The sequence below is a fragment of the Carcharodon carcharias genome, chromosome 19 (genome assembly GCF_017639515.1).
Source record: "Carcharodon carcharias isolate sCarCar2 chromosome 19, sCarCar2.pri, whole genome shotgun sequence".
Classification (NCBI taxonomy): Eukaryota; Metazoa; Chordata; class Chondrichthyes; order Lamniformes; family Lamnidae; genus Carcharodon; species Carcharodon carcharias.
The window spans coordinates 89,554,519-89,566,624 of NC_054485.1; the positions used below are offsets into that span (position 1 = coordinate 89,554,519).

Below are 12,106 nucleotides of genomic sequence, written 5' to 3' on the forward strand. Positions count from 1 at the left end.
GCAGATACGGCAAGTAATTAGGAAGGCAAGTGGAACGTTGGCTTTTATTACAAGGGGAATGGAGTATAAAAGAAGGAAAGTTTTGCTAAAACTGTACAGGGGGTTGGTGAGATCACACCTCGAGGACTGTGTACAGTTTTGGTCTCATTATTTAAGGAGAGATATACTTGCATTGGAGGCAGTTCAGAGAAGGTTCTCTACATTGATTCCTGAGACAAAGTGGGTTGCCTTATGTGGAAAGATTGAGCCTATACACAATGGAGATCAGAGAAATGAGAGGCGATCTTATTGAAACATTCTGTGGATGTTGAACAGATTCCGAGAGGATATTTCCCCTCGTGGGAATTTAGAACTGCAGTGCGGGAACAGTTTCAAAATTAAGTGGTGTCCCATTTAAGGCGGAAATGAGGAGGAATGTTTTCTCTCAGAGCCTCACTTAACTTTGGAATTCTCTTCCCCAGAGAACAGTGGAGTCTGGGTCACTGAATATATTCAAGGCTGAGTTAGATTTTTGATCTACAAGGAAGGGGAGGATTATCGGGAGCGAGGAGGGTGGGTGGTAGGCAGGAAAGTGGAGTTAAGGCCACAATCAGATCACCCATGATCTTATTGAATGGTGGAGCAAGCTTGAGGGGCCAAATGGCCTGCTCATGCTCCCATTTTTGCTCTTGTTTTGATATTAGCTTGTTAAAGGGCTTCATATTTCTCTGCCATTTGTTTGTCCATTCCACCAGCCTGTCCATATCCTCTTGAGGTTTGTCACTATCCTCCTCACAGTTCACAATACTATGAATTTGTAAATTTTGAAATGTACCCTTTCCTAAGTCATTAATATAGATGAAGAAAAGGAGTGGTCCTTATACCAACCACTGACAAACCCAACATTCCTCAGGTTCGAAAAACAACCGTTCACCCATACTCTCTCTTTCCTGTCACTCAGCCAACTTCGTACCCATGTTGTGGACTAAACAATAACAATTGATTGACTTGATCCATTGCTGTTGTGAGTGCTCTTACATTGAATTTCCAGCACAGGAACAGGCCATTCAACCCAAATGATCCCCGTTGCCTCTTCAACAGGCTATTTAGAGTTTGGCTTTTTCAATGGGGACTGTTTGGATAAACTGGCTTGGGTCACTGGACTGGAATTTCACTGGAGCCTAGATTTACTATCCAACTTTATTCAACTTTATTCACTGTTCTGAGGGCTGGTCATTCAGCCAGAACCCCATTCACTTAATCTTATTGTTTAAGTCTTGTTTTGTTGCTCTGGCATCAATACATCTAATCATATTGCCTTGCATTGAATGTACATTTAAATATTGTGTTGATAAGAGCACATCAGAGGCTGGGAATTCTGCAGGAAGTAACTCACTACCTGACCCACCAAAGCTTATCCAACATCTACGAGGCACAATTCAGGAGTGTGATGGAATACTCCCCACTTGCTTGAATAAGTGCAGTTCCAACAACACTCAAGAGGCTCGACACCATCCAAGACAAAGTAGCCCACTTGATTGGTACCCCACCCACAAACATTCACTCCCTCCACCACCAACGTACAGTGGCAGCAGCGTGTACCATCTACAAGATGCACTGTGGCAACTCACAAGGCTCCTTCAACAGCACCCTCCAAACCCACAATTTCTATCACCTAGAAGGACAAGGGCAGCAGATGCATGGGAACACCACCCTCCAAGTCTCTCACACCACCCTGACTTGGAAATACATCGCCGTTCCTTCAGTGTCACTGGGTCAAAATCCTGGAACTCCATCCCTAGCAGCACTGGGGTGTACCTACACCACATGGGCTGCAGTGGTTCATGAAAAGTTCAGGGTGAGATGGTGGCGTAGTAATCCAAAGGCCCAGGTGAATTCTCAGGGGACATGGGTTGGAATCCCACCATAGCAGCTGGTGGAATTTAAATTCAATTAATAAACCTGGAATTGAATGCTAGTCTCAGTAATGGTGAAACCATCATCATCAAAGTTGTGAAAACCCATCTGGTTCACTAATGTCCTTTAGGGAAGGAAATCTGACCTAGCCTGGCCTACATGTGACTCCAGACCCACAGTAACATGGTTGACTCTTAACTGCAAGCCACTCAGTTCAAGGGAAATTGGGGATGGGCATCCCTTTGGAAATTAGGGATGGGCACATTTGCTAGCAAAGCCCACATCCCATGAAAGAAAATTATATGAAGGCAGCTCAGCACCACCTTCTCAAGGGCAGTTAGGGATGGGTGCTAAAATGCTGGGCTAGCCCTCCACACTTTCGTCCCAAGCAGGAATTTAAGAAAAACACAAACAGGCCATTTCAATTGGTCTAAGCTGGTGGTTAAGCTCCACATCAGCCTTCTCCCCCACCATCCTACATCTCATTCAGCTGGGCTGGATGATGGGCTGAATGGCCTCTTCCTGTGCTGTAGCAATTCTGTGATTCATCATATCAGCATATTCTCATGCTCCCCTCTCTCTCTCTCATGTGCTTATCTAGCTTCCCCTAAAAGGCAGGATGGTAGAAGATGGGATGGCAATTGGAATCATTTGCATTTATTGCAAGGGGAATGGAATATAAAAGTAGGGTCGTTTTACTGCAGCTGTACAGGGCCTTGGTGAGACCATGTATGGGGTACTGTGTACAGTTTTGGTCCCCTTATTTGAAAAAAAGATATAATTGCTTTACAGGCAGTTCAGAGAAGGTTCATTCGACTCATTCCTGGGATGAAGGGCTAATCCTATGAAGAAAGGTTGGGACTATACCCATTGGAGTTTAGGACAATGAGAGATGGTCTTATTGAAACTTATAAGATCCTGAGGGGGCTTGATAGGGTGGATACCGGGAGGATATTTCCTCTTGTGGGGGAGACTAGAACCAGGGGGCACAATTTAAGAACGAAAGGTCTCCGTTTTTAAGATGGAGATGAAGAGAAACTTTTTTCTCTGAAAAGGTCATTAGTCTGTGGAATTATCTTCCCAAGAAAGCGGTGGAAGCTCAGTCACTGAATTTATGATAGGCAAGGGGGGTCAAGGGTTATAGGGAAGACAGACTGCAAAGTGGAGTTGACACCGCAACCAGATCGGCCATGATCTCATTGAATGGAGGAGCAGGCTCGAAGGGCTGAATATCCTACTCCTGCTCCTAAATCCAATGTTCCTATAACTTGAGCCAGATATGCATTGGTCTTTTTTTGTATCCGGTGATCTCTCTGTGGAATCTATGAATTGACAATCAAGTAATCGACAGTGCAGCAATGAGACTATCTAACTGAGCCACCTCTCTCTCTGTGTCTCTCCTCAGAGCGCTGCCGGTTTGCACTGGGCATGCAGGACTCCGTCATCCCCGATGAAGACATCGTTGCTTCCAGCATGTGGTCCGACTCGACAGCAGCAAAGCATGGCAGGTAACGCCCCAGTCCCCCTAACTCCTAACCCACGCCCCCCCCCTTCCATCCCCACCCACTCCGAGGGCCCTAACTGCCACTCTGGTCCTCAACTCCTTCCCCCACAAACGCCCCTCCCCCCCGAAAGTCCCATCTGCCTCCCTCATCCTGGGGCCACGTCATGTCCAGTCATCCACAGAATCGACGGTGGTTTGCCCAGGGCTAGCCTGCTTTTAACCCCACGTGGCCCAGTGACAGCCCTGAGTGAATTTGCCCACTCCTGATTCCAGTTGCCAGTGTTGCCCAGAAGGATTTTGACGCTCACGAAACTCATGGCGATCAGCACATTGGCCACAATACAAAATATATGCAAAGGCTGGGGGTGAATCTGGTGAACATCTCGAAGAGATGAACTGGGATTGAGGGGCAGGACAAACAGGGGTAGGAGCAATAACGCTCTGCATGGTGACAGCAGCTCCGCCAAAGGATATTTTTAGTCAGAGCAATTACCGCACAGCATCCAGTTGTACCGTATCAACTAAAATTTTCAACATGCTTTCACTCCCTTCAATGGGGTCACTTTACCGTGTATCTTAATGGAACCAGGCCACAGTGTTTTTAATGTTGAGGACTGTTTCTTCTGCAGGATTTTCCACTTTTTACACGGACATGGGTTGTGGCAGACTGAGTTTGAAGGATGCAGCGGCAGCCCATAATGTCCATCAGATTAAACCCCTCGCCTGGCCAGAGCATCAATTTGTCACATGTCTGTGGCCGATTCAGCACATGGCGGGGTGGGTGGGCATATTGGTGCTGGGTGGGGGTGGTGGACATATTGGACAACACCAGGTCGAGGCTTCGTTGTGATTGGGTGGGACGGGCTGGCTTAGCGTCTCTCCGTTCAGTTGGATTGGGCGTAATCCATCTTTCGATTTCTTTATTCTTTTGTGGGATGTGGGCGCCGCTGGCAAGGCCAGCAGTTGTTGCCCAGCCCTAATTGTTGCCCTTGAACTGAGTGGCTTGCCAGGCTGTTTAACAGGGCAGTTAAGAGTCAACCACGTTGCTGTGGAGCCTGGAGTCACATGTAGGCCAGACCGGGTAAGGATGGCAGATTTCCTCCCCTAAAGGGGCATTAGTGAACCCGATGGGATTTCAAGACAACCGGTGATAGTTGTCATGGTCACCGTTACTGAGACCAGCTTTCACTTCCAGATTTTATTAATTGGTTTCAAATCCCACCAGCTGCCGTGACCCCAGAGCATTAGCGCGGGCCTCGGCATTATTAGTCCAGTGAAATTACCACTACACCATCATCCCCCTAACTGCCCTCTTCGCCTTCCTAATGAGCTATGAGGAGTGATTTTTTAACTCTTCAACCAGGAAATTCCTAATCTGCTGCCCATTAAACTCCCACCCTGGCTTCCCATTCCAACAAATGACGTGAAATTTCACAGCACAGAAACAGGTCAGTCGTCCGAAGTCTTCCACATGAGTTTTCTCCCAACCCTGCTTAATCTCAGCCTATCGAAATATTATATTGAAGCTGGGGGGCAGGGGAGGGGGTTCAGTAGCATAATGGTAATGTTACAGGGTTAGTAATCCGGAGGCCAGGCCTGATGCCTTGGCGACATGAGTTCAGATCCTGCCATGGTAGTCGGGAAATGTTAATGTACTAATATAAACATAAATATAAATTATTGTCATAAAAATCCACCTGGTTCACTCAGGTCCTTCAGCGAAGGGAATCAGCCCTCAGAGACGGGGGCATAGTGATCATGCCACTGGACTAGCGACCCAGAGGCCCGGGTTGGGGGTACACAGCTTCAAATCCCACCATGGCAGTTGGTGGAATTTAAACTCAACTCATAACCAAAGAAATCTTGAATTGAAAAGCTAGCTTCGGTAACGGTGACCATGAAGCTTTTACCGATTGTCGTAAAATCCCAGCTGGTTCACTATTGCCCCTTTAGGGAAGGAAATCTGCCATCCTTACCCGGTCTGACCTACATGCGACTCCAGGCTCTATGGAAAATGCAGTCGACTCTTAATTGCCCTCTGAAATGGCCGAGCGAGACATTCTCTGGTCAGGGGACATGGGCTCACATCCCACCATGGCAGCTGATGGAATTTAAATCCAATTAATAAATCTAGAATATAAAGCTAGTCACAGTCCATAACGACTATCATAAATTGTTGCAAAAACCCTTCTGGTTCACTGATGGAAGGAGATCGGCCATCCTTACCCAGTCTGGCCTACATGTGACTCCAGATCTATGGCAATGTGGTTGACTCTTCACTGCCCTCTGAAATGTCCTGGCAAGCCACTCCGTTCAAGGGCAATTAGGGATGGGCATCAAGCACCAGACAATGCCCACATCCCATAAAAGAACCAAAAAATTTTTGATTCTTCTTTTATAGAGGCACGATGGGCTGAGTGGCCTCCTCCTGTGCTGTACAGCGCCACGGAAGAAAAATTGAGAAAGGTATATAACAGGAGGCCGATCCGACATTCCCTCCCCCCCCCACCCAACCCCTTGCCCCACCTCCCGATTTGCACCATTGGTGGAAGTTAAAACAAATCCCATCGAACAAATTGGCTTTAGTGGAAGAGATTAATCCTGTCAGTCCTCTAACAATTTAGCTGGCAGCTTAACTAGTTGAAGGGAGGTATACTGACCACCACCACTCAGCCTTCCCTCTGTCTGTCACTAAATGTTGCTGAATTGAAATCCGCAGGTTGGGCACAGAGCACGGCGATGGGGCCTGGTGCCCGGCCAAGTCCGTGTTTCGCCAGAGTACTGAGTTCCTGCAGATTGACCTCCGCAAGCTCTACTTCATCACCCTGGTGGGCACGCAGGGCCGCCATTCCAACGGGCATGGCAATGAGTATGCTCGATTCTATGGGCTGCAGTACAGCCGGCACGGCAAGAGGTGGATGACCTGGAAGGATCGGAGGGGAGTAGAGGTAAAGAGGTGTGCGTACCTGGGGAATTGCTGTGTGTGTATGTGTGTGTGTGTGTGTGTGTGTGTGTGTGTGTGTAGGTGGTGTTTGCTTAACCTTTGACCGATTAACCTTTGACCTTTTGAATCTACGTACACATGAGTGCAAGTACCCACCTGAGGTATCAGCCCTGGCCCCACTGGGTAGCTCTCTCGCCTCTGACTCAGCAGATTTTGGATTCGATTCCCACTCCAGAGATTTGAGCATAAAAATCAAAGATAACACTCCAGTGCAGTACTGAATGAGTGCTGCACTGTCAGGTATCATTTTTTTTCCCCTAGTGAGCTGTTAAACTGAGGTCCTTTCTACCCCCTCAGTTGGGTGTGGTGCACCCCATGGTACTATTTTGAAGAAGAGCAGGATGGATATCCTCAGTATCCTGGCTGATATTTATCTCACAATCCATACCACAAAAGACAGATTATCTGCCTATTGTCACATTGCTGTTTATGGGAGCTTGCTGTGTGCAAATTGACTGCCATCTTTCCTACATGACACGAGTGACTATGCTACAAATGTACTTCATTGTCTGTGAAGCACTTTGGGATATGGTGGTTGTGAAAGGTGCTACATAAATGCAAGTCTTTCTTTTAGTGTGAGGGGTAGGGCCTTAAAGGTGAGCTGTCACTCTACTCACCTTGGTTCCAGGCAGAGGTAGCACGTTGATAGACAAGATGGAGGAGCATTGTTGTCTTAGCCATCCCATGCCTGTTACTAATGGTCCTTGGACTTGGGGAGATTGGCAATCCAGAGACCAGGTTAATGCTCTGGGGACATGGTTTCACATCCAACCACGGCAGCTGGCAGAATTTAAATTCGATTAATAAATAAAACAAATCTGGACTATAGAGCTAGTCTCCATATTGGCACCCATGAAACTATCATTGATTGTCGTAAAAACCCCATCTGGTTCACTAATGTCCTGCAGAGAAGGAAATCTGCCATCCTTACCTGGTCTGGCCTACGTGTCTCCAGATCCACAGCATCGTGGTTGACTCTTAACAACCCTCTGAAATGGCCTAGCAAGCCATTCAGTTTAAGGGAAATTAGGGATGGGCAACAAATGCTGGTCTTGGCAGAGACGCCCACAACCCATGAAAGATCCATGCAGCCACTGCACTGACTGAAATCTGCTGCAAGTGAGTTAATCTTCATTGGGCTGGGTGGCAATCTGTTCAATCAGCCCATATTCACTTTATCGGTTGAAGGTCTAGGTAACCCGTCCATAGTCATTGCACTGGTTGACAATCCACTCAACCCAAAGCCCGAAACGATGCAGTGGTTGACCTGCCTATTCGATGAGTCCCCTGCACTATGGGCAGTCCTTTAAACTATATTTCCCATTTATCAGGCGGAATTATGGTTTATGCAACCAACGCCTGAATCACCAGTTGAGGGGCAGTTTGTTCAACTGATCCCCATACTCTCTTCTAGGGGCTGTTTATTCAACCAAGCCCCCATTCGCTGTGCTGTGCAGCAAGTTATTGACTAAGTCTTGTCGCAGTTTTACATAGAATTAGATAGAACGTATGGCACAGAAACAGGCCAAGCTCATCAGGCCCGTGCTTATGTTTAAGCTTCTCACAAGCCACCTCTCTTCATCTCAGCCAATTAACAAAACCTTCTAATCCTTTCTCCCTCATGTACATATCTAGCTTCCCCTTAAATGCTATTCATCTCAACTTCTTCCTGTGGTAGTAAGTTCCATATTCTCACCACTCTTTGGGTAAGGAAGTTTATTCATCTGATTGGATGAATGTGTGACTGTCTTAAATTTATGGGCCTTGGTTCTGGGCTCCACCCACAAGTGGAAGCATCTTGTCTGCGTTTATCCTATTGAATCCTGTCGCCATTTTAAATACCTCCACCGGGTCACCCCTCAGCCTTCTCTTTTCCAGAACAAAAAGTCCCCAGCCAGTTCAATCTTCCCTGATAGTTATATAGGGGGACATAGTGGTGTAGTGGTAACGTCACTGGACTAGTAACCTAGAGGCCCTGGCCAATGCTCTAGGGACACAGGTTCAAATCCCATCACGGCAGATGTTGGAATTTAAATTCAATCAACAGTGATTATAAAGCTTAGTAATGGTGATCATGACAGCTAGGATCGATTGTTGTAAAAATCCATCTGGTTCTCTAATCCCCTTTAGGGAAGGAAATCTGCCATTCTTACCCAGTCTGGCCTACATGTGACTCCTGATCCACAGCAGTGCGGTTGGCTCTTAATTGCCCTCTGAAATGGCCAAGAAGCCACTCAGTTCAAGGGCAGTTAGGCATGGGCACCAAACTCTGGCCTTGCTAGCGATGCCCACACCCCCATGAAAGAATTTTTATAGAACCCTCAGCTCTGGCTTTTCCCGATGGGTGACAGCATTTTCAAGCAGCTTGATTGAGTTTTGTGCGTGCTTCCACACTAACTTCCTGTTTCTCCCCCCTGCAGATTATCAAAGGAAATGTAAATCCCTATGATATTGTGCTGAAGGACCTGGGCCCCCCGATCATTGCCCGCTACGTGCGGTTTTACCCAATGGCGGACCGTATAATGAGTGTGTGCATGAGGGTGGAGCTGTACGGCTGCCCCTGGCTGGGTGAGTGGAGATCTAATTCTTTCCCAAGTCACCAGATTGTTGGCTCAGCTGTAGCAGGGAAAGATGGTGGCATAGTGGTAATGTCAGTGAACTAGGAATCCAGAGGCCCAGGCCAGTGCTCTGGGTACGTGGGTTCAAATCCCACCATGCAGCTGGTAGAATTTAAATTCAATTAATAAATCTAGGATATTAAAAAGCCAGTCTCAGTAATGGTGACTATGAGAACCACCATCGATTGTTGTAAAAACCCACCTGGTTCACTAATGTCCTTCAGGGAAGGAAATCCACCGTCCTTACCTGGTCTGGCCTACATGTGACTCCAGACCCACAGCAATGTGGTTGACTCTTGACGGTCCTCTGAAATGTTCAGTAGAGCAGTGGTCACGACCAGTACTGCACTTGGGGCTTGAGGAGGCCAGCCGTGCTGGGTTGCGACTTTGTGTTTGGGTGGTGTGGAGGGGTGGTGATGGGATGTTGCTGGACCCCGGTGAGGGGGAGGGGGTTGAGAGTCCATGGATGGGTGGGGAGGCTGGCGGGGAGGGGGTGGGTAACACCTCCATGGCAGGATGGTTGAAAACCATGAACGAGGGACTGCCCCTTGCCTGCACCAGCCTGCACAGGGACTCTTGCTGGACTGGCTGCTTGGCATTGGGCCGACTGAGGCCCCGAAGTGGGCATCATGGGCCTTTCCTGCCGATGGTTAAATTCCAGTGGTGGCGGAATGGGGCCCATAATGGCCACTTAAGGGCCTCAGTTGGTCCAGTGGCCCAGGGCAGAGCTCCTGACTCCACCCCTGCCACTGGTAAAATTGTGGTAGGGGCAGAGGTGGGCAGGTAGGTGGCAATCAGGCCACCCGCTGAATTGTATGTGACCTCCCCCCGCCCACCAAAGCACCCCCTTCAAACCGCTGACAGGTGATAAAATAATCCCCTGAATCCATTGAAATTGTTCAGCAAAGGCCCTGCACAGTCATTCCTGGCCCTAATTACCAGAGTTACGCAAATCCCTTCCACGATTGCGGTCTGGAGACACTCGAGACCAGATGCTAACCACTAGCTTCACTGTTGCTGGGTCTAAATCCTGGAACTCCCTCCCTAACAGCGCTGTGGGTGCACCTACACCACAGGGACTGCTGCAGTTCAAGAAGGCGGCTCACCACCACCTTCTCCAGAGGCAATTAGGGATGGGCAATAAATGCTGGCCTAGCCAGCGACTCCCACATCTCGTGAACGAATGGAAAAAAAAAACCCTGCTGTTCTTCCGCAAGATTGTTGGTGCTGTCCAAAGTTCACTACTTGTTCCCTGCAGACAGATCTCACAGCAGCTACCAGCTACGGAACTCAAAACCACCCATTGAATTAAGATGTAAAACAACAAGATTGAAGAATGGTCCAACTCCACACCTCACCCGCACAATGAACAAACTCTGATGACAAATAAACATTGAACCCTGATAAGTAAAGGCCCTAATTTGATGGCCAATACGTTACTTTACTCTTCTTTCTACCAGTCTTTATATTTTATTGGCATTGATTGATTGCAAAACTTAACTCAGTTTGGCCCTTAGCCATGGCGAAAATTGATTTTTTAATTAAATAAACCTTTGGATGAATGAATGGAAAAGAACCTGATGATTTTGAACACCTCTTTTCAATCTCCCTGTGACCTTCTCTGCTCCAAGGAGAACCATTGCAGTTTCTTTAATCTCTCTGAATAATAGACATAACAATCCAAACACTCGCTCGCCCAACATGTAATGAGATAGCAGTGCACTCACAGACGCAGACTGACCAGCACACTCACTATTGCAAGTGCACGCTTATTACCTGCTCAGCCTTGCCACACCTGGCTTAACCCAAGTCTCTCCTTGTCTCCCTGGCAGATGGTTTGAAGTCGTACAGAATTCCTATGGGCCAGACAATGAATGTATCAGGCCTGCCCTTGGTGTACCTTAATGACTCCACTTACGACGGACACCGAATTTCAAGGTATACTCTGCTGTGTCAGGCAGCCATAGTAAACGGGATTAAGAACTGCAGCCCACATTGCCTGTAGCCCAAGTCCAGCCTACAGCCAGTGCCTCGATCCCACAAAATCCAACTGAAGTAGCTCAGTAATGGTGAATTCTACAAAACACACGCAGCAAAACAGGATATGATACACAAACAGATGAATGCAAACACGCACACACAAACACAGGTGTAGGCACGCAAGTGCACACTCGTTCATGTGTTCACACCAGCAGGCATACACACAAACACGTGTGTGTGTGTGTGTGTGCTTGTGTATAGATAAGCATGTGCACCCATAAGCACCCACAAATGTTTATGAAAACACACAAGCATATGCACAAAGACACATATATACAAGCACACAAAACATACAAATAAAACACGTTTGCATACAAATATGTGTACACATACAAGCCATGACGTATATACAAACATGGGTGTGCACACATATACTTATATTTGTAAGTATATAAGTATATAAGTATATCCATAAGCACACACAGACACATGAATATATATACACAAGCAACAGAAAAAATGTGTGTCAACATAAACGCTTATGCAAACACACAATCATATGCAAACACACAAAAATACATGTATACAAAAGCACATAAACGAGTGTACACACAAACGTGCAAACGAGTGTACGCTCACAAACACACAAAATTGCACACACAAGTACACACGTTTGCACGCGTACAAAAACACATACACACAAATATATGCAATCACATTTATGTACCAACATGTTTTTACACACACGTGCGCACGCTATAGCTGGGAGCTCTTACATGCTGTTTAGGAAACTTGCACAAGTCATAAGAACAGGAGAAGGTCATTCAGCCCCTCAAGCCATTTAATCACAGGATGCCTAATCTGCACTCCATGTGCCTGGCTCATATCTCTTGAAATGCTTACCCAACATCGGTCCTATCACTCTCAGTCTTGAACATTTCAATTGACCCTCAGCATCCACACCAGCCCTTTTGAGGAGGGAGGTGGGATGGGGCAGGGTGGGTGGGGGGGGGTTGTTGGCTTGGGTGGGTGGGTCGATGCGCACGGTGGAGAGTCCAGATTGCCACACCCCGTCATGCACGCAAAAATAAAACAAGAATCCTC

At 47.3% G+C, this 12,106-nt stretch overlaps 1 protein-coding gene across 5 annotated transcripts in view; it reads left to right on the forward strand.

Moving 5' to 3' along the window:
* The window catches only part of LOC121291477 (discoidin domain-containing receptor 2-like), a 169,023-nt gene that overhangs the window by 111,014 nt on the left and 45,903 nt on the right, over positions 1–12,106 (forward strand). For all 5 annotated transcript variants that reach the window (XM_041212709.1, XM_041212708.1, XM_041212713.1 and 2 more), the window contains 4 exons: positions 3,302–3,404; positions 6,120–6,348; positions 8,825–8,972; positions 10,855–10,960. In XM_041212709.1, coding sequence (XP_041068643.1) covers positions 3,302–3,404; positions 6,120–6,348; positions 8,825–8,972; positions 10,855–10,960 — 586 coding nt within the window. The remainder of the gene's footprint in view (positions 1–3,301; positions 3,405–6,119; positions 6,349–8,824; positions 8,973–10,854; positions 10,961–12,106) is intronic.